This window comes from Calliopsis andreniformis, chromosome 9, assembly GCF_051401765.1.
Source record: "Calliopsis andreniformis isolate RMS-2024a chromosome 9, iyCalAndr_principal, whole genome shotgun sequence".
Lineage (NCBI taxonomy): Eukaryota > Metazoa > Arthropoda > Insecta > Hymenoptera > Andrenidae > Calliopsis > Calliopsis andreniformis.
In genome coordinates this window covers 13,946,961-13,970,397 of record NC_135070.1, presented here as the reverse complement: position 1 = coordinate 13,970,397, position 23,437 = coordinate 13,946,961, and the positions used below count along the sequence as shown (strand labels likewise).

At 41.3% G+C, this 23,437-nt stretch overlaps 1 protein-coding gene and 1 long non-coding RNA gene across 2 annotated transcripts; both read left to right on the top strand.

Moving 5' to 3' along the window:
* Nucleotides 1-1,720: 1,720 nt before the first annotated feature.
* LOC143183413 (sodium- and chloride-dependent glycine transporter 1) lies at nt 1,721-19,000 on the top strand. Its single transcript, XM_076384934.1, is given in 12 exon segments — nt 1,721-1,925; nt 3,561-3,839; nt 5,306-5,513; nt 6,292-6,485; nt 8,329-8,509; nt 10,919-11,156; nt 12,226-12,564; nt 15,213-15,365; nt 18,356-18,487; nt 18,581-18,668; nt 18,722-18,894; nt 18,938-19,000. Coding segments are annotated over 12 exon segments (2,253 nt in total).
* A 2,207-nt stretch (nt 19,001-21,207) lies between these two features.
* Nucleotides 21,208-22,092, top strand: LOC143183412 (uncharacterized). Its single transcript, XR_013002596.1, has 2 exons — nt 21,208-21,310; nt 21,838-22,092. It is a non-coding gene; the product is annotated as an uncharacterized LOC143183412 (long non-coding RNA).
* Nucleotides 22,093-23,437: the final 1,345 nt, after the last annotated feature.

Here is a 23,437-nt window from a genome sequence, read left to right as displayed (position 1 = left end):
TGTCACTATCACGATCACTTCTTCGTAAAAGACGAGGCGAACAAATCAGCCGAACCGTGAACCCAACGATATTCAAAAGAAAAAGTTTCATTAATGATCCTGCCAGATAACGATAATGCAGCTTCACAGGAAATCGAAAACTTGAAGCTAGACCGATGAAACGCACTAATTAAATCAACGCTCGTTGACGCATCAACGGTCCACCGACGACAATGTTACGCGGAAAAGAACGACGCTCGGCGAATCTTATCAGTCTGCGGCTTACAACGCGAGTAGATTAAACTACTGATGCTCATAGAGTTAGACACCAGAGATAAATTCGCTCGATTCGAGCGTTCCCCTGATCTCGTTACGTAAATACTTCGCTCGGTCCTCCGCCATCGCGTTTGCATTCCCTCTGTTTGCGTTACCTGCAGTCTGTATTGCTTCCCATATCCAGTGTCCTTCATCTCATCGTTCGCCATTTTCAACAGTGATCGCTGATCACGCACTCCACTTTTGAATTTCGCGGGTTCCAGAGTATTCTAAAGCTCTAAGCATCGTTTGACGTCACTTGAAGTCTAGTTCTTTGAAGGTTCCTCGAAACCCAGGGCAGAATAAAATTCCTTGTAGCCAGAAAATCAAGGGATGTCCTTTGGACCCAGTCTGAGGATTTCTTTAAAGCTGAGGGCTGTGTTAGTGTGGGGTTACTTGGTGATCATGGCTGATGGGGATAGATACTGTACAGAGCTGGTAAGGTTGCATCTGGAAAAATGTTGATCTGTGTATTTACAGTAGATAAGTCCGTCTGACTTCACAGGCACTTTCAAATGTAGTGTATTACTGGACGAAGTGGTCATAACTATTAATTGAAGTGACGTATCCCCTATAGGTATGTGGATAATTACTACTATGTAAACATGGGTCTCAGGTGTAAGCTTATCAGCTCTGTACCGTATTAACTGAAGTATTATTGATAGGCTTTGACGGGAAAGGCAGGGTCTTAAGTCTCCCTGCGGCACCTTTGCTTATCTTGTTTTATAGGAAAGTCAGTGAATCGAAGTCCGGTTCAAGAGTGTCAGGGCCAGAGGTGAGATGAGATTTGAGGATTTAATAGAGGTATGCGAGAACCAAAAAATGTTGGACACTGGATGCTCCTGACTGGATAGAAATAGATTAGATCTGGCGGGGTACCGAAACTATTTCGCGTCCCAAGAATGTCAGGATTCCCGAGAATATCGTGAACCTAAATTACATTTCAATCGACCGTAATATCTTATGAACAAGTCACATACATAAAACAATACACGTGAAATTGTGTCGGTGGGTTGAAGAACAGCACAAGTCCAATATTAACCATACTCAACTAATCTCAAACCTATTGTACATCTGGACCTCAGCAAATGTGTACTAAGTCCTATAGAAACCAACTGGACCTATACACCTTGGCACAGTGTTTCAGATACGTAAACTGTACAGAACTACACCTTAAGCTCAAGCATCTCAAAATATACATGCTAGACTTGCCCCATTCTCCAACTAACCGATTCAATTACAAAGAGCTATCCCAACTAAAAATTACACGGATTGAAATACCGAAGTATTCAACGCACGTCCCAAACTCTGATCCTTCTTGAAAAGCCCAAGTGCAAAAATACGTAAGAAAAGCACAGGAAGAACAGAATCGTCCGAGCGGAGGCAGAGTACACTTACGTATCGCGATACCTTAAGGGCGATTTGCATGACAGAAGTGTGACGGGAATGGTGTTCTTGGCAGGCAAAGAGGATCTCTCTGGGGGTCGGCGGTGCGTTGGTGGAGCTGGAGCAGGATCCAGAGCGTGGCGGCTGGTCCAACCCTATCGAGTTTGTTCTATCCTGTATCGGGTATGCCGTTGGCATTGGCAATGTTTGGCGTTTCCCTTACCTTGTATATCGTAATGGCGGCGGTACGTATGTGTTTATAGCTGTGGTCGCCGACGGGCGTGCACTGGGGCGCGTGTGCGTGTGTACAGGTGCGCTTCCAGGGGAGTAGCGCCTAGCCGAGTTCGCTAAACAGACGGGGCGAAGGGGTTGCAAACGAACTAGTAGATTACGATGGGATGATTTATTCTCGTCGATGGACGAGTTTTCACGGAGGCGAGCTGGGGCAAAAGGGTAAAAAAGGGAGAGCTGGACAGGGACGAGCGGCTGTACGCAAGCGCGAGGGAGTGAACGCCGCGTGCACGCGCGTCTGGTCGACGTGACGAAATGGCTAATTCGAATAATTAAGCGTAGTTTGGCAGCTTGTGACCGAGCGTTCGGGAAATTTAATAAATCTTTCCTGGCTGAGTGTGCGGTTATGCCTGTTGATACGGCCCGCTCTCGCTCGGGGTTTATTTGCGAAACGTTCAGGGGTTGGGGCGGGAGGTACGGCGCGAGGGAGGACGAGGGCAGCCGTTCTCGCTTGTATTCTGGAACGCTCTGGCTTTTAATTATTCTATTTTAGCCGCTTCTTTCCTCGTTTTTATTCTTTCCTATTTACGCCGCCGCTCTTCATTGTTCCAGTGGCCGGCTTTTAATGAAAGATTGGGAACGAAAAGGGGCGCGGGCGTTTCAACCACTCCCTCTCCTGCATCCCTCTCTCACCCTTCGACTGCCGCGCTCTCGTATATCATTGCATTAATCAAGCACAAAGGTCCTGATAAATTTCAATTAATGCCTGTTAGGAGTGCGTGGGAAAACGTACAAAACGATTATTGACGGTACGAAACGAACGAGCTCAAGTACGGGTTTTCATTTACTGGCGATCCTGTTTTGGATACTGTATTTCGAATTTCTTTGTTCTATTGTGTAGCTTTTTTACAGTTTAACGGAATTTCGGACGAAATGTATAATTAGAGTGCTTGCGATTGCTCGAGAGATTGATGACTTTAAAGGTAAAAAGCAGGAAGTTCTAATGAATATGGTCAACAGTATGAAGATATCAATTGCAATCCAATCGACAAGCTTTTGTTAATTATATCTATTGTATTAAATACTAATTAAGATAATGCTTTCATTTTTGGTATCGACTAACGTTCGTTATTTAATTATGTTTGGTACTCCTTGGATGAATTACTGTCAATCAAATATAAATTACTGATAATTAAGTGTGACAGATATTTAAATTCTTTTTGTCAAATCTACCATTAAATATATCTCATTGATAAGCTCAGCTTTATTCGATATAAAAATATGCAGAGTAGTTCTATCTAATTATGTATTCTTTAAAACTTCTTGTGGAAGCAGGTCATTTTTATTCGAAACAGCTCCTCACAGAATACAACTGTAAAAAGTTACGGAAAGGTATGTGTTCAATAGCATCGGTTCGCAGATCGCGTCTGACCACAGACGCCCCTTTTCTCCTTGTTCCATTCCACTGCGCCTTTATTTCACGCCCCACTTGTACGAATCAATCTTAACTTTTTGAATCGTTTAATATGTGCGCTATTTTGAGTACGCTTTCAATCAAAAGGCCATTTTGTGTTTCCAAGTCTCTGAATTGTACCAGTTTCGATATTTTTAACTACCTACCTATATCGTCATATGTCCTCTTCCTTTAGGCGCCTTTTTGGTACCATTTATTCTAATGTTGATTACAATGGGACTGCCAATATTCTTCTTGGAACTCGCGGTTGGACAATATTCTGGGCTTGGGCCCAACGAAGCGTTCACACGTATGGCCCCAGCGTTCCAGGGCCTTGGGTATTGCACCCTTATCGTCATCTTGTTCGTAACGATCTACTACATGGTAATCATCGCTTGGACTATCTTTTACACCTTCGTTTCCTTCATGCCGAAGCTCAACTGGGCCTATTGCGATAACGATTTCAACACAAACAGTAAGTACAGTGTAAATTAGTGTTTTGTGGGAGTATGGTGCTGCTTTGGTTCAAGGGTTACGAATTGAGACCAATTTTGAGTGTTTAAACAGGGTTAAGGGCAAGCCCTTGGATAATATCGTATTAGATAACTGGGTTCGACGTTGCAGACATTTAAATGTAAGCGATCTGAGTGTTCGTCAATCTTCTTATTGATGATAACATCTTACTGTCGCTATAAAATACCAAATGGTCGTAGAAGTCATTTAAATAGTCAGCCCGCGGGTAGTTCATCTTATTTAAATTCAATTTCGTTTCTTTGAAGAGCGGAAAAATATTGCATGAGAGCAAGTGCTTTTTATCCTTTTCTTTTTATGGCTCTTCATTTCACTCCTTGTGGTACGTTTATTAATACTTGCATATTTTATTATGCCACAAATTTGATAAATTTAACGTGATATTTATGTACGCAAGAACACAATCATATGAAATTAAAATAGAATCACGTCCTAACTAAAAGTTTGTTAAATATTGAAGAAGTATTAAAAAATTACTGTTATTTCCAATTAGGAAGCAATATTATCAGTTATATGCAGCTATGGGTAACCAGTTAACGAATTATTATGAGAACGAAACTGGTAATTAATTTACACGTTTCACAATAACATTCCTCGCCCATTATACTGTCAATGTTTCTGTGGCGATTAAACATAACTATGATTTAATGCGCGATCAATATGTATAATTGAATTGATCATTATTGCTAATATGAAACAACATTTAGTTTTTACTTGATTGCAATAATTTGATAGACTAACAACTAACGAATTAATAAATATTAAATTACCGTTATGTTATTGCGAGGAAATGAACCAAGTGATTAACAATTACAGTGTTCATTTAATTACTAAATAATTACTTTAACTTTATCAATGAATCTCTGCTACTCACATTTGATTCCCCTTCTTCGACAAACGCATTTTGCTTTCTATGTATAAACACAGCTACAATTTTAGTAGACAGTAAGTTTCAAAATCAAAGAATCAAGAAATATGTGAGAACTGTAATCTTAACAAAAATGCACAAAAGAAGAATCTCATTTTAACACGAAGGGCTTCTTCAAATATCCTATCTGTCCCTTCCTTCACAGATAGAAGCAAACGTGTTATAACTTGAGAATTAATGATCATCGAGTCTAGGTTATTAAACCTTGTTTGCTTACTTTAATGGGTACTGCACGGCCCTAAAACTTGACACAAACCTCTTCACTCATCCCCTATACCCATAGCGCTGTACCTACGCGTGTACATATCGTGAGTAATATCGAGCCCGTCTATTCTACGACGCATCGTATTCTGTAAACGGCAGCTATTTCGTTTCAATCAGCAATAGCCTTTAGAAGGCTGTGATGCAAGCCTAATTACCGCGTAACCAAGGTAACGATATTGGATATACGTCCTGCAGGAATAACGACGCCCTCGGTACAGATTGTTACAGCGCCCTCCAACAGATAGAGTGTCAAAATGATGACCCTGACAAAATATTTTACAACAAAACCTGCATGCCCATCGAGACAGTCTGCTCGAGCCTCGGCTACCATGGCGGAGGAAACGTTAGCTATTGCTTCGACGGCGACCAAGTGGAGCCGCTCCGACGCCTATACAAACGGGTCCTGTCTTCGGAGGAATACTTCAAGTACGGTGACGTATTTCGTGAAACGTTGGAAACGTTTTCTCACCTTGTCTCGTTGGGAGTTTTCAGAAATCTTCGAAAGTTCTGGTGAAATTTTAACCTGTTAATCAGGGGAGATTGGTTGAACTTGTTTTGTGGAAATTTACGCGGACTGAGCTAAAGATATTTACTCACGGAAGAGCTTCTTATAGCTCTTGATCATCGAATCAGGACCATGAAAAAATATTCTACCTCTCTGGGTATAATATTGTGTCATAAATGGAAAATTCAAAAATTAATATAGTTAAATGACCCAAATCTGAAAAAAGATTACATTTACTATTATTCTTGTTAAATCGTCAGACTGCTAAAAATGAATAGCGGGAATCATAAATTCTATAAAAAAGAATATTTCATGAACTCGTAAATATTCAGCTGTCCCATATAATTCGATTACCAGAGATTGTTTACTAACAGAAAATATAGAGAAATAATTCATATTTGATTATAATCTCATATACACTGGACATTTTTAATCAAAGAGTGAACTGGTTAGCAGGTTAATCATGAATCAAGATTCTCAATTATTTTACAATGGATTTAATTTGAAATTGCCATTCCAATTCGATGGAAACGCGTAAAAAGTGTTTGCTCTGAACGATTGCCTTGCGCCACGATGCTTTCTAGTCTGTCGATGAAAGCTGACTTTTGACGCGCTCGCGCGGCAGGCGATAAGCAAGGCAGTCGTGAAGAAAGGTAAAACATGTAATCGTGATCGAACATTATCGTTGATCGAATCCAGCGACTACGTGCTGGGTTTGCGCGGAGCCACGTGGGAAAATTTCGGAGGCATAAGATGGGAATTGTTAGGGTGTCTCACCCTCGGCTGGATAATCTGCTTCCTGTGCCTGATGCGTGGTGTCCAGTCCATTGGGAAGGTCGTCTACTTCACCGCCCTATTCCCTTACGTCATGCTCACGGCGTTGCTGATACGAGGTAAGAAGCACGAGAAACGCTTTTCGTGTAATAGAAAATTCTCGATCGATGCGATCAAGTCCTCTTCTTGCAGTTTCTGTCACAAGCGAAGAGCAAAAAATACACTCAAGTATCAATGATGCAGACTATTTACTCCGATACATAATTAACTAATTATTTTTAACGTAATATCCAATTAGTGTCGTCTGCTGGAATCACCTCTTGAATTTTCTCCCATCTGTAGCTGAGCACCTGGGCTTTAAAAAAGAAACAGATTAAATTGCATAGTTCGTGCATTGCACAGCGACTGAATGTTTTAAGCAAGGTTGTCATATGTCAGAGGAAAAATTCAGTTGTGTCGATCATAATATATCGGTATCAATTTGCCTCAGGTAGATATACCTTTTAGATATTTTTTACTGTTCTTTTGAGTACGCGATAAATCGAATCGCTGTTCACATAACAAGTCACTTTAATCGTTTGGAAACAACGATTTCATCGGGTTTATGAAACGTAATCGTCGTTAAACTGGAAGAAAACATGGAGTGACAATATTCAGAAATAATGAAACATGAAATGTCCTGATTAAAATACACTTAAACTTTCATTTGCGACCAAGATATTATGACGTGAGATATTATTAAGCTTCGACTAAAATTGCTACTCGTAATGCTGAATTTGTTATAGAATTCCATCTACCACTATTTACGTCGAAATACAATTAATTGGAGTTCTAGTCAAGTTTGAAGAACGCTATCATATAGTTTCGCTCTAGAGATATAATATACACCGACGAAAATCACTACGTACCTGCAATAGAACATTTTCGCGTATTTATAGTGCCTCGTACAGCGTATCCTGTTAAAAAGGAACCTACTGAACCATATAATTCCGTCGAAGGCTTTTGTAATTCAACCATGCGCTATGTAATATTCGGTGAACCCGAATCATGCTTTGCAAAATGTTTTAACTAGAGTTAAAGTTCTGCATTCTTTGGCTAGTGAAATTTTACACGATTGACATGTGTTATACTACTATTTATCTTTACAATAATCATGTTTATACTATAATTATACATTTTTCCCAACAAGAAGTATCACAAACCTCGTTAAATATAAATCTACATAGAAGTACCCTAACTTAAATTAATCACACATCCAATAAAACCTGCCGACTAATCTTGGACGAATATTAGACTATAGTTGTTAATTAGAGGAAGAATAAATTGCACATTTCTGATTTTGGAAAAAGTACTTACAACAGCCAGATTTCTGTAGCTGATTTGTGAACACAGAAATATGGATTGAAGAGCATAGAAATTATTCTTAGATTATTCGGAAGCCTCAGGCGACATCGAATATTATATTCCTCGGCTGTTGGATTGGATGGGATAGTGGTTTTCTACTTCCAGCGACGGTATCGATTCCACGATCTCCAAGTTTCTTTCGAAGAGGTCACTTGAAAAATGAAGTTCATCAATAGGCGCCCAGCGAAGCGAACAGTCTGAAAATCAGGATTATCCAAGCGTATCGTCCTATTCTCTGTGAAACCTTTGAGATAGTAGAAAGATCGCTCTCCAATCGGGTCCATTATTGCGTCAAAGTTGAATCATATAACTTTCGAATCTGCCCCACTCTAAAAACCACTTTCAAAGGGTTGAGCTCGTTTAAGGTGTAAGTTTATAAAAAAGTGTCTATAAATGTCGCAAACAAATTTTCTCGTTCATGGTAATGTAAGAATTCCACGCCAATGGACATTAAAAGATCAATATGCAGATAAATATTTATCTCGGTATTACATTAAAAAGAAGACTCATGTAACACGTGGTAACATTAGTAATCGATTGGATTATACTCTAATTTAGGTGTCACGCTGGATGGAGCCGCCGACGGTTCTCTTTGGTTCATTACACCCGAATGGTCAACGCTAGGAAATGCCAGTGTCTGGGCAGATGCTGCATCCCAAGTTTTCTACTCCCTTGGCATTGGATGCGGATCTCTAGTCACTCTTTCTAGCTATAGTAATTTCAACAACAACTGTCATAGGCAAGTATATAAGTTCTCATAAAGTTACGTTACACTGAACAGGTATGACCACAGTAGTACTAACAACTTTCTATGTTCGATATGAGAAGTAGTAGATATAGAACTTTCTGCAGAAATTGACGAACCAAGAATTTATGAACTGTAATTCTATTTATTCTCAGAAGAGAACACTGTTGATAGAGTCAGCGTACTTTTTAATTCGACATCTAACTAAAGTCTAACGAGAATATTTTAAGGAATCATCCTTCTTACCCTGACCCATATGCGTATCATAGAACTGAATATATTAATCTTCAGATATTAAATAGACTAAAACTTCACCATGCTACTAGTATAAATGAAATTTCCCCTTTAATTCATGAATGGTTTTTATTCCATAAAAGTCTAATAAGGAAGACGAAGGTTCCACTTTGAATCTTAATCTGCAGTCTTATCTCCTCAGAAACGTCAAAAAGAAATTCACGAAGGTGAAAGTTGTAAAAGATCCACAAATCTGTATCATATACTTCGATTCCCTTTTCTAAGGCTACTAAAGCTAGTAGTATTACTAAAGCAAAATGCATCCAAGCAATATACGATGACGTTGAATTAACCGTTCCGAGTTTCTAATGATGTAATTTCGCTTGTAATGTCTGAGCTATGGCAACCGGGGCTCAATGGTGGTATTTTCAGCGGTAAACGCGTGCACAGGATACACATGCCCGAAGCGTCTGTCAGATATTTCATTTTGCGCGACGCCAGTCGTAAGGCGAACCCCTGGCTATTCGGGGGAGGGCCAGCAGCGGCAGCTTTAAAGCTACGATACCACGGGTCAGAACGTTCACGTTCTCGAAATATTGCTCAAAGTCGTAATTAGCATTATTATCCGACGCTGAAGTTCCCCCCGCGGCGATACAATTCGCTGCACGTTGCATCGCGTATAAATTATATCAGTGCTGGTGCAAGTTGAATGAGCTGAGCGCCGCGAGCATAATTCGTCGCGCCGGCTGGCACGAGCTTTACTAGTGGCTATTCATTGTTCTTTTTCGTCACCTAAGTATGCAGTATCGCCGTTATCGCTAGACACGTCTTACACACGTGGCCCTTGAGCCGAGGAAAGATTCACTGAAGATTCGTGATTCTGTAGCGTCTACTTGTTGCTACGTTCACATTAGGTAACTTTTGATCGGGAAACTGAGTTGATCAACCTGAAGTTCATTAAAGTTGTCCATGTAAACACAATTTCAGCCGAGTTGAAACGACAGTTTTTATCGAATTTAAGTTGATGAACTCGGTTGTCTGACAAAAAGTTGTCTAATGTGAAGGGAGCTTAGAGACTTCATGGCGTGTGAGAGTCACGTTTCTGAAGAATTTATAATGATAGGATGCCGTAATAATTAAGCTCAGCGGTTGATGCTTAACGTGGCTGTTTGATTAAGTTCTTTTAATTATCCTCGTTGATAATGAGGTGATTAGTTTGGTGATTCAGTAGAATTAAGGGAGTAATTTTACTGAAAATCCTAGGATTCTTAGCTGCCAGGTATGTTATCCTACCTTCTACGGGAGCACCTTCTCTGTATATAATTCTCCAATTAGGGCACCGATGATTACGATACCGATCTTTGTGGTAATTAGCAATGACTGGAGCGGTACTATCATACGTGTGTACATACCTAACGCAAGAGTCATGTCTGTGTGCTCTCAATGGGTATGTATTCTGGTATCGGTGGTATGCATGAAATTGAGAGCTTACATCGCTAACTATAAGATGGGTCCTTTGATGCGAAGCAAGTGATATTGGAATGTTCATAAACAGACATGTAGCGCAGCAATTTATTATGAAAAAGATTTTCCAGTACGTCCAGGTTCACTATTATATTAATTTCCATGTTAATTTCATGTAATTTCATTCCATGCTAAAGTCCATGTAAATTCAGTGCTTTTTTGAAGACAAAGTTCTCTAACGTGAAAATTGAATTCTATATTTTTACATGTCAAGGGAACTTGATACTTAGCTCATGAAAGTAGATTACACACTTTTACTATTAAGTCAAACGAGCTGTGGCTTACGAATAAAGTGATAAGAGTTATCACTTTTGCCAAGAGTTTTACGGTCCCGAAAGGAGTATAAAGCACAGTCGTTTTCTTATGGCTGTTACATATTACAATTACTGATAGCAATTATTAAACATATAAGATAGCCAGATCAGTTTCATGACCCAATTTTATACTTGTTCCCTCAGTAATATTTGATCTAGAGAAATCTATGCAAGACGCCTCTCGTGCTATTATCAAACTTAACTCACAAGAGTTCATTCATAAAAATTCTATCCCGCGGAGTAAATTTCGCTTCATTTTAAAACCAAAGATCACCTCCCGTATCAAGAGATTTGCATACGACTAACGTATACCTTCTTCAACTCACCCCAGAGATGCAGTGTTCGTGACTCTCACCAACCTGCTCACCTCTGTCTTCGCTGGCTTCGTGATATTCTCTATCATGGGATTCCTAGCTCACGAGATGAAGATGCCGATCGACGAAGTAGTCCAAAGTGGCGCAGGCTTGGCTTTTATCGCGTACCCGGAAGCAGTCGTACGGATGCCTCTGCCGAACCTGTGGGCCGTCCTGTTCTTCTTCATGCTCTTCATCCTGGGCCTAGGCAGCCAAGTAAGTACGCCGCGCGACAGGCCTGGCGAAAAGTAACGATCGCTTGTCGGGAGGTGTCGAACCGATCTCTTTGCACTTGGAGGGCTCGTTAAAAAATAAAGCACCGCCAGGGCGAAAGAAAAGATTGCGCAAGAGCGTTCAGGTCGTTCGAGTAACGTCAGAGGGGCGGCGGCGAGGGGCGGGATGAAAAGGAACAGCAGGAGAAAAAGGCGGAAAGGCGTGGAGACTTTGGGAATGAACGGCTTCGCATTTCCATGTTGTTTAAACTTTAAAGTAAGACCGCCTTGTTCTTTGCACGGCCGGGTCGCCGCGGCGAGAAACGGCCGAGGGAACGTGAAAATTTTTCGTCCTACCGTGCCGGCTAAGAAGGCGCTATTCAAGTGCCTCAAGAACCGGAACGCCAGCCGCTGTATTCGTCAAAAGAGCTGCGGGCGAAAATGTGCTCGCAAGTAGCCAGACGATCGTTCCGTGTTACTTTTGCATCGCCTCTCGTCTCTCCGCCCCGGGGCTCGTATATCATGGAAAGAGTTATGGTTTTCCATTCCACTGAAATCCACACCTCTTTCTTCCTCTCCTCCACTTCTGCCCTCCCCTCTTCCCTCCTTTCTTTTCCTTCGGGACAAGAGAGAGACAAAGAGAGAGAGAGAGACAGAGAGAAAGCGCGGGAAAGCGCGAACCAGCTGGGCCGGAGGGAGGGACAGAGTAAGGGACAGAGTAAGGGACAGACACAGGTAGACCGGAAAAGAGAGCGAAAGGCCCTTTGTTTTACGCGCGCCTCTCTGTCCTCTCTCCGCAGCTGGTACGCTCAAGGGTAATTAAGACGGACTGCGTCAAACAAACAGAGAAAAAGGAAGGACAGAGAAAATAGTGAGAAAAAAGGAATGCAAGGAGAGGTACGGAAAAAATGCAGGGAGGGAGGGGGGCGGTGTGGAAGAAAGGGAAACGGGAGCGGGAGGAGGGAAGAGAGTGGAAAAAATGCAAAGAGGAAGAAAGGGTAACGAGAAACGCCGGCGGGCGAGCATCGAATCCCCGAGTAACACGGTCGGTCGTTACTTTTTACGATACACAGTTCGCAGGCGTGCAGGCGATAAACACCGCCATATTGGACCTGCGACCAGATTTACGAAAACACGAGAGCTACGTGGTGCTGGGGATATGCGTCACTTGCTGGCTCCTCGCTGTACCGATGGTGTTCGACGGCGGCGTTTACCTGTTCACGCTGATGGACTGGAACACCGCTTCTTGGGCGATACTATTGATCGGCGTCGCCGAGGTCGGCGTGGCGGCCTGGTGTTACGGCTGCAACAAATTCCTCAGTAACATTGCCGAAATGCAAATGCGGTTCGGCTGTTTGCTCCACAGCTATTGGTGGCTCAGCTGGGTCGTGCTCGCGCCTATCACTTGTCTGGTAAGTGCATAGCAATCCTGCCCCGCGCGCGGTGTCCGTCTCTTAACAAGATTGCCCGCCTTCGGACCGTTTCCCAAGAGCATCTTCGGAACACGCCTAGGGGTAGAACTATGCCGGAGTTATTCGCTGATAATTAGCCCTCGCGGTATCCGCCTTGTTTTACGAACGTCGGATGCCTCTGCGGCGGTATTTTGCGTTGCGCGAATGAATGCCGATAGGAGGGAACGCCCGGAAACGTGTTACGCTGATGTGAAACGTGACGAAAACGAAAACGTGATCTGAAAATCGTGCCACCGCGGGACATCTGTTATTTGCGTTAGGAGAGAGACGTGATTGGATAGACGATGACGGTAATAATACAGTTTTATTACGCACTAATGTCGTTCAGTGGGCTTGCCACGAGTTTATGGGAAAGTTTTCCCGGTTTTCGCAATTAAGATAGCCTTTTAGATACGCTGTAGATAGGGCGCCAGTCCCTGAAAATAAAATGTGCGTTACATGCATGTAGGCGAGAGATTATGATTACAGTGATAACGAAATTACCTTCCACCTGGACACGAAATTATGCACTTGTAAAAAATTACGGAGAGGTGGAGTTCTAGTTAGAAGAGTACACCGCGTCTGACCACTTACTGTCCATTTCCCCTTACCGCGTGGAGCTTGTTCCCACTGACGCGAATCAATTATATTTTTCACGAGTTGTTCAATGTTTGAACACTTTTTTTTGTCAAAGAAAATTACAAGATTAGAGGTCCTTATATAACTTACTGTACAGAGCTGGTAAAGTTGCATCTGGAAAAAGTATGAATCTATATGGTCATAGTAGATAGAATCGCCTGATTTCGTGTTATTGGCAAAATTAATCATAACTAGTAACTAAATCGAGGTATCTCCTGTATAAGGGAAATTACTATTATGTCAAAACGTGTCTCAGATGAAATTTTACCATCCCTGCCCAGCACAGAATCTCCTAGCAGTTTTATCGAAAATTTGAAACTTATGACATCATATATGCCCTTAAAATAACTTCGACAACTTCCTTTTCGCATAAAGGGAACCCTTGACGCGATTAAATTTTTCTAGCGAAGTCATTTCGATGCAGCAAACGCATTCTTGGAGAGTTTTCGTTGCGTTTTCGCGACCTGTGTAATATGACATCACGCTGCTACTGTTTTTTAATTCTTAATTCCTCGTTTCATTTTTCCTTTGTTCCTGGTCTGTTGTGCTGACAGCGAAAAAGAAGCATCCAAACCTGCAGCGTACTCTCAAAACATCGTATCTTGTTACGTTGCTCTATGAGCGTTCGCGTAAAGCAAAGCCGCGGACATCAGCATTCCTATGCTCGCGACACTGCTCCATGACGCTTACCCGACGGTTAAGACGTTAATCCTTCTTTTCCCCGCAGGCGTTTGCACTGACAGTATTATCGTGGTTTCGTTTCCTGGTCCGCAAGTATTTAGCGCGACGGTCGTACTCCATTATTGATTTTCCGTTTGTTTTAGACTTTTTCCATGCTCCCCACCCACTCGCTCACTTTTTTCTCCTCTCTCCTCCTCTGCATCTCGTTTAGCAAATGACCTCACACTCGACTCACCTCGCTCGAGTATACGCGTATGCAGGGCAGCCATCGAAAAAAAATCGTGCCTTAAATAATTATGTCTCATTGCGCCGCACTTGGCCCTTAACAAACGTGAATTTGCGGAAATCTGGATCAGCGAATAACTGCAGACCACTAGGCGAGTCGCGAAGGATCGAGTAATGATTCCCTCTCTCTTAGCCTGCTTTTACGATATTCATCATTAGAGTCCTGCTCTGGCGAAGACTTCGACCTGTAATTAATTCAGTTTCTGTCGTACGACGATTGCCGATGCCTCTCACACTCGGTCTCTCGGTCCTGCCATTGGTCGAGAGCCTCGAGTGGTGATCTCGGATCGACTTGATCGGTTTATTTTATTAAGGGAGACATTTTCGGCGCTGGTTACCTCGAAACGTCCCCGATCCCTTATCTTTCTTGCTTCTTTATTTAATGAAGTCTTCTGATTTTAAACGAGCCTTCAACTTTAATTTGTATTTAGCAAAATGGAAAACTTGAATCGATCACGGGGAATTTTAGGGATGCTCTGTGAGGGTTGCAAATATTAATGACACTTTAAGTACTAAAATAAGAAGTAGATTGATTAGCTTAATAAGGAACTCAAAGCAGAAGCTTACATACTCTTTAGACAATTAATTTTACTATTTTCAGTAAACTGCTATTGAATCATAGATTAAGGATTATTCGATATTCTACCGCAAACAGACTATGAATAATGGAGGCTCGTCAGTCAAGTTCCTACTGTAAATTATAAATTGTAGACTTCGAATCCTTGCTCCCCAGAGCAACCCCAAGAAACAATTCTCAATTCTTCAATCCCGATCGATTTCACTTGGCAAACATTAGAGGTAACGCTCGACGAAGTAGCTCGATGTTTATTCCTCCCGAAAGCTGGACTCTAGTGATTTGCAAGCACGCTCCAGGGAGGATGCGCAGTCGTGTCTTCCGATTAAAAATATCGAATCCTTAATTGGCCAGTGTACCGCGAGATCACTGCTCCCTGGAGGTCAGCCGCGGAAGGAATATCAGCCTTTTCTTGTTTCTGTTTCCATAGGGTGTGTTCGCGTATCAACTATATACGTACCAGTTGGGTTATTATGGCGAGTACGTATTCCCTGACTGGGCCAACGCGATTGGAATACTGATCGGGGTGTCGACCCTCGTCCCGATGCCACTCTTTCTTATGCTGCGACTCTGGAAGGGCCCGGTAAGTTCGTCACCAGAGCGATGATGCTCCCGCTGAATCTTCGTGAGTTTCTATCGTTACTCTGGACTTAAGCACGTTAATTCGACGGTATGATTACGGTTGATTGCTCCACGTCAGAAGCACGGAGGAGCTTGTGGCAACCGCGAGGGGGGGTACAAGCTGAATCGAGATACCAGCTAGCCTAACGCTCGACAAAGTGGAGATTATTATGCAAACTGCCCGCCGTTTTTACGACGCTTTCTCTGACTGAAACCGACTGACTGTATACTTTAGAGCTCACGACTGTAAGGTAAACGTTCTAATATCTGAACGCTGGGATGTCAAATGTCTCAGTAAATGGACGACTTAAAACTACGTGTCCTGACACTTGAATTGCGTCTCAGTAGCTGAATATGCTACTTTATGGTACTATTTTTTTTTATTCGGTATGTTGGAATTTAAGCTTAAAATGAAATAAAGTTGGTGCTAGTGTACAGGCATAGAGACATGATTTGCTACTGAGATATTTACTTTAATAATTCTTTTTTTTTTTAAATTCCCTCGGGACGGGATGAAATGTTTTTGGGGTAATTCCGTTTTTGAAAGGTAAGAATTTTTTACCGGATGGAATGTTTTCGTGACTCGCGATGGACGGTTGAAATGTATTCACTGGATGGGGATGGTTTAAAATAGGTGCTTCGATGCAACACGCGCGGATGTATGAGATAAATGAGATGCGAGAAGCAGAAGTGTTTCGTTTGAGAAGATTTTAAGAGGCTTTATCTCTGGAAGTAACTAAAATAATATTCTTATTTATATATATTTAGTTCCGAGGAAAGTTCGTTTGAAATTTCTATGAATTTTGAATTTCATGTTCATTTTTGCTTTCATCTGTTCCACATGACTTATGCGGTATTTAAATTATTTGTTTATAATGCTTTATGAGGAGGAATCTTTACAGCGTATTCATGTGAATATATAAAGTTTTCCACAATTAAGGTAAACAGATTTTAATTAACTGTGCTTGCATGATATACTAATTAATTTCAGTTGAATGTTATAGTAGCAGTATTACGTTGCAGTTACTTCATACTGTTACCTTAATTTACGGCCATCAGCTCTGTTAGCATGCGATAATGTTAGTACTCAATATTTGAAAATTGCTTCCCAATTCAAATTCCAATTTCGATCATGTATTTGTCAGAGTAAAATATTTTACGAAGCGTCATTTATTTGACATTCTTATCGCGAAATGTGTAAGCGATATGTAATGCTAGAGTATTTCGTAATATCGCGATATTTCAATCATCGTCGAGTACTATATATTTTAACACTACACTTTTACGTGAGTATTTTTGATATACGTGACAAGGAAACGTGACATATAATCATTTTATGGAATTTTTTAAAATTTGCTATAGCTTTTCAATCTAAATCTAAAAATAACGAAACTTTTTAACAACATGAATACACATATGGTACCTTCACTAAATATTACCTAGAGTACCTTTTTAATATCTAATTACAACACTGATCAAGTAAAATCAATCTACACGAACAATGCTGATATAAGTAGTCGACGACAGTCATACACAGACGTCATATGAAACCAGATCCGATGTTATCGAAAAGTTGTTATATTTTTTGAACTAGGAAGTCAAAAATAGTATCAACTGCTGCTATGGCATCAATGGTCAGTACACTGTTAAGAGTTATATAGCGTTGGCGAGGGGTTGGTGGGCCCAAGGGATGCGTGCACCGTTTTAGAAGTTATTCCCGTTGCCGTAAAATCTCGCGAACTTGGAACGTCTTAATACAAGTTTTTCCACAGTACGTAGGTAATCGTACTTCGAAACGAAAAGTTCCGTTTGGATCCATCGCTCGGATCGAATCTATTTCTGCCGTACTTTCTCCAACCTCTTCTTGACCGCTTCCCCTTTTGTGTTACCTCGATAAATTTACTATTACTCTTATCTCCTCTCCCCCTGTTTTCGACCCTTCGCGTAGTTCGAAACTACTTGTGCGGTTCGCGAAGATATGACCCTGGCAAACGAAAAGAAAGAGAAGGATCACGAAGAAAGGGACACGGTGCAATTCTTCCGCCTGCCCTTTGCCCCTCGGCATCGTGATTCCATGGAATCGACGTTAACGTTATCGATACGCTTGTACTTTACCTTTGCACTGACTCTTGCTTCTATCCTACTTTTATCGCGTATCGTGATACATTGCTTTTCTGGTATTTGGGGCTTCCTTCTCGTTTAGTAACTACATATCACTTTAGTAATTTAAAGAAAGTAAGAAATTATCAAAATTCTATATTCTGATTTTTTAATAATTCTTAATTATTAGTATAACGTTAGTTTCATAGTTAAATACTAGAATGAATTCGAAGTTAAGGGTAGTTTCTAATGGAGATTACTTTTTTCGGGTCAAGATAATTCACATTAATTTTTGGAGTCACTCAGAAACCTCAATACTACTCCCCAACATGTATTCAAGTCTTCAAATTTTCAAACTCTCAAATCTCCAATTTTTAAAATTTTCAAATATTCAAATCTTTAAATTTACAAATCAAACTCTTTTTAAAATTCCAATTCTCAGCGATTTGCACTTGATTTCTGAGCGATCCTACCTCGGTATGACAAGGGTCAAATAACATCCAAGAAGAATCCACAATTCATCTCTGCATTCTCAATGTTTCATGAGCCCTCCCTTAGAATCTCCGCTATCACAATTCAGATCAATTACGGCGTGCATTCTTAAAATAAACCAGATGACTCGCGAGTCATTTCACGAACGTCCCCATTTAATAAGCATTTGAATTTACATCGACGTTCGGGAACGATTCGTCCAAGCGTATCCACCCTGAATTCCGTGGAATCTTTCATCGAGTTGACGTTCTGGCAGCGCGTTCGAAATATCAGGGGACCGGGAGCTCGGCCCAAATTGTTTGCACAAACTCGCCGCGGCGGTTGTTCAAAGACTTTGACTTTCGTTTTAATTGTCCGCAGAGGGATCGGAGTTTGTTTCATCCCATGAAGACGTGGGGTCCAGCTGCAGAAAAGGGTACAGGAAACGACACTCCATCCACGGCGTCCATCAAGATGGCGGAAGCACTCGGGGATCAGCCACACACAGTGGACGTTTTATAATTCAATAAAATAACTTCCTTTTTTTATACGACTCTAGACACCTCGAGGTGGACGTTGAACGAGCTTAAACGTATTCCCTTTGAGCTATGTATCCTACATCCCTCCACTTTTTCCTCTGAAAGGTTTATGCACACGTTCCTCGGGTTCAAAGTAACTTCTGCAACAATTAAGAGTTCGCTCTGAAAGATGGCCTGAAAGTTTTAAAGACGTTAAACTGAAACGAAGAGGCACAGCTTGCTGTTAGCAGCTCGTGCCATATTTTCCAATACGAAAACTGCGATCTACCGCTTCGTTTCAGATTTTATGTTAACGAGTGTAAAGAACGTTTGCAAACTTGCGTTGTATTTGCTTCTCGAACTTATGCTTTGATTTTGAAATTTGATATCGCGTTAGTGTGTGTGGGGTGATTCTAGTGATTAACGCGATAATCTTTTTTTGAAGGGAGAGTACAAAATATTAGTAAAGGGAAATGTTAGAAGACTTGGTTGGCATTACTTTTTTTAAAAATAGAGTATTTTCGAAAGCATGCTTTTTTTATGTTCGTAATAGTTTTCTCTTGTGTTGATTGTAAGAGAGCTGTAGCTTCCACCGTTTTTTAGTTTGCGCTTTAAAAAAAGATTGATCCACCTGTAGTGTTCTAACACGATTTCGTTGGGAATGTGAAAAAAGAGAAAAATGAATAGTTTAATCTGGATATTCTCGTGTATGCGGGTATGAAACTCAAAGCAGATACCAATTTTACTACTTTCCGGAATGCATGCTCTTTTCACTACGCACCGTGGTTCACGTAATTAGAACCATTCCAATAATACCGTAAATATCGACTTTTGCGGGGATTAGTTCCAACGCATATTGCGTTCGAAGGAAAGTGCACAGTTATTTGCTATAATAATTTTAGTTTAAGATTTGAAGATAATCGGTGGCTTCTCGAAGAAAAATGAATTTTTCTTTCCATGACAGAAGTTGTGAATATTATAATTACGATTCCGAGTTCACGAAGATCTCACTAAGACCTACAGCTTTATTTTATTCAAATACAGTTCGTATAACAAACGTGTAGAAATTTAATTACCTACCCTGACAACCTGTTCTGTGATTTTCCAAAAGTCTGTTATTAGAATTAGTTCCACTTCCTTACTAATTAGGGAAACTTATTTCCATCGGCTCTAGCAACGAACAGCAGGAGCACATTGCTTCCTTACAAGTTATTCCGAACAGCGAATTTGCTTCCGCGATTCAGAATTTCATTCGAAGCTGTGTTTGCGGTAACCCAAGCACGGAAAATTGTGTCGGAAGAAATTCTATTGGAATTGCAATCAAGAGCACGGGAACGTAGAACCACGAAACGTAACCGAAATAGAATAGAAAGACTGCGTCTACCCCATTTCAAGTGATGTACAGACAGAAACAAAATTGTTAGAATATAAAATTAGCGAGAAAATAGAGCTTGATTAAAATTAAGATTTCAAGGGATATTTAATCACGATATGGATTTCTTGCAGAGAATCTAAAACTCCTGTAACTCTAATAAAAATAGAATCACGATCGCTGGAAAGACTGCTTATTCACCTCATTTACAACTTTTTACCCCCTTGTTATTGCAGGCTGTACTTCCTACTCACTATCGAATTTATTCACCATCCACACGGTTCTGTATGTACTTACTGTTCACTCACCTCGTTATCCATTTATTATTCACTCTATCGCTCTCTTAGCATTCATTATCCATTCCACCTATCAGCTTTTACTATTCATTACCCCCTCTATTAACTATCGCGAGAATGAAATCAGATCACTCGGTTAAATCCTTCTGCGCGTCCGAAGCGCAATCGCGCGGCACGAGCGCTTCGCGCGGTAAATTTCTATTACCAAGCCGCGCATAAAATCATCCCGCGACTGGTATTTGCAATTTCCTCCCTGGGTAGAATTAACGCTATCCAAGCCAGCGTCCAGCGTCGAGACAACTCCGAAGTAATCTAACACGCGTTAGAAAGTTAAGTCGATTTAGCGAGGGAATTGCATGGCGATATTGTCAGTAGGGACGCAGATTGCCTTCTGGTATCCTCTATTCCACCGTGACCAGTGCGCCGCGGTGGATTCGCGCTAGCGTTTCCCCCGTTAAAAGACGCCCCCGCGTCGCCGCAACAAGTGGCGTAGAACACACTTGAAAACTCGCCCGGAACTCGCCGTTCTAAATCGAGCCCGTGTTCGATCCGCGAACAAATGCGCACGATGGGAGGCTTTTTATGGTTCGTCGGGATTCGTATCAAAGGTTATTATACGGCCTGTTCTAAAACTGTCGAGCGTAAAGCATCCAGGGTATGGGAAAATTCTCGCGTGGAAAAGCGATCGTGCCAGTTGGCTCTCGGCTTTATAGCGGGGAAAATCCGTGGCACGAGGCTGGGACGAGATTGACGTAAACACCCGAGCCCCGTTTTCCCCGCGTAAATAAATCACTTAAGCTAATGCCGCTATTAGAGGACACTTAGAAGCATTAAGGATCATTCCGACGGAGTACGGGAAACTTCTTGTCTCCGCTCGCGAGTCAGCATTCCGCGAGGGCCCCTTCTCACCGTGAACCTTCCTGTCGGGGATCTTGATTGAAACATCTTCAAAACTATCCCCCTCGAATTGGGGGAACTAATGTTGGATGCCGAAACGAGGAGCGAATTACGCATGAGAGATGGATCGGGAGACGGAGACCCTTGGGACTGTTTCAATGTTGATCCCAGAGAGTGGATAACAGAGGAATCGGTTTTGACGGATACCTTATCCCCTTGCCACGAGGTGTAATTTATGGACTGGCACTTTTAGGTACGTTTAGGTACGTTACTAAATTGTTTTTTGAAGGATTTGTATTTTGAGTAGTAAAAGTTGTAGGTTTTTAATTGATGCTTGAGCAAGAGGATGACATCTTCATTACATATTCAATGAATACACAGTGGTAATAAATATTGAAGCTATTCTACTGTAATTGACTCTTAATTAAGAGGAGGTCCCTGATTTAATAATAATATAAAGGGATTAATGACGTCAATGCATTGATTATGCAAATATATATTTTAATGTTCAGTTATTTCTTTGGTTACAATCATTTAATATTTTAAACGATACATGCTTAATAACCGAGAAACTGCTACGATTGTTCAAAACATGAATGTTTAAGTGACTAGTGACCCAATTAAAATGTCAGGTACAATTTTACTGAATTATGATAGGTAGTGAAATAATTTTTTAATATTCGATTAAGTATAGCCAATTGATTGCGCAAAGCTTTATCGAAATTCATTCCACTAATTAGAATTCCAGATTAAATGTTGTACATTGTCCCTTGTTCATAGAAGCAAACGAAAAGAACTGATGGATTCGAAAACACGCCGAAACCAAAAATGCTTCGTGACGTATCACAGAAATCATGGATACAATACATCTTGCAGGGCATAAGCTCGATTACTGTTGACCCATTATTGCGCTGTTGGTATCAGACCGAATCGTGTGACAAAAGTTCTCGAGGGATTGCGACATTTTTAGAATATTTCTGCCCTCTTGCCCAAACGATATTGGAATTAACTCGCTGCTTCAAACCGGATCGATAGAATGGTATTATTCTGTTACTGTTTTCTGTTATATTTGAGAATTATAATTCTAAATCCTGATACAAGCATCAGTCTATAAACTACCAAATAAAGTTATCAAAATATCTAAAGTTCATTAACTTCATGCCTAACAAATTCTACGTCGATTTAAAATTAACGCTTTCAAAGACGATTCTAATAATCATAAAATAAATTACGAAATACAGAAAGCTTTTTCAAGCATATAAATTTGTTCAGCAAAATCTACAAAATAATTCACAAAACCTTGGAACGATATCGTATCTCTCGAATCCATTCATTCTCGCCCACGGTGGCCTCCTATTTTAGCAAAAATCAAAGGAAGTAAAAACCAGCAATTTACTACATCCACGGGGCAACAATAAGCGCAACGAAGAACAAGTGGAAAGAGAGAAAAGAGATGCGCATTTCGTGGTCAGACCGCCCAAACAATAATCGTCGGAACGTAGGCGACTGCACACGGTCAGAGAGCTTTCATAAATTCGATTCGCGGTTCGTCACGCTGCTGGCTTCCGCTCCGCGACTTTCCAGAGCTGCGAGAAGAGTCTCAGAGAGAGGCACGGTTTCTGTGACAACTTTAATGGGCCGAGATATAAAACGGATCCGAATTTCAGATCGGAAACCGCGTGCGGCGGCCATTGAAAATTTAAATCTTCCATTATGGCCGTGGCAAAAACGGTTGAGCTTGTTACTCCCTGCGGAGGGAGGGTGAACAGGGTGGCGGAAGTTAAAAGGCACCGGTAACGAGTGTGCAGACTGCATAATAAATCGAAACAATAAATTTCGCGCCGTCCTTTGAGGCGGGGGCATGAGAAGCCTCATAGAAATTCCGGTTAATTGCTGTGCAGACCAGTTAATGGGAGAGCGTGGCTTGGAACAACATCGCGAGCTACAATTAGCCACAGAGATTCGGAAATGACGCGGCGCGGGGGAGCTTCGTTGCCAGCTGAAATGCCCTATTTTGTGGATCAAAGGAACCCGCGTTAATGTCAGCCGACGCGACAGTTTTCGATCAGGGCTCCGGGGGCGTTAGGGATGAGGTTGAACGATTCGCGCCATTGGCGTATGAACGAAGAACCTCGAGCATTTAACTCCTGATCGTCCCTGTCGCTTGATGCACTCCCATCAAGTATTCAGAAAAGTGTTTATTCTCTTTGATGCATTATTCTGCACGAGTAACGGTATTCCCATAGCGTTTCGTTGGAGTCAAAAGTATTCTGGTCTATGCGCGCGCAAAGAGGTAAGGAAGTGTTCTAAATTGCAGTGACTTTAATATGAACACCACAGGGGAGGAACTTGACGAGTCACAGTTTCGGAATTTTAGAGG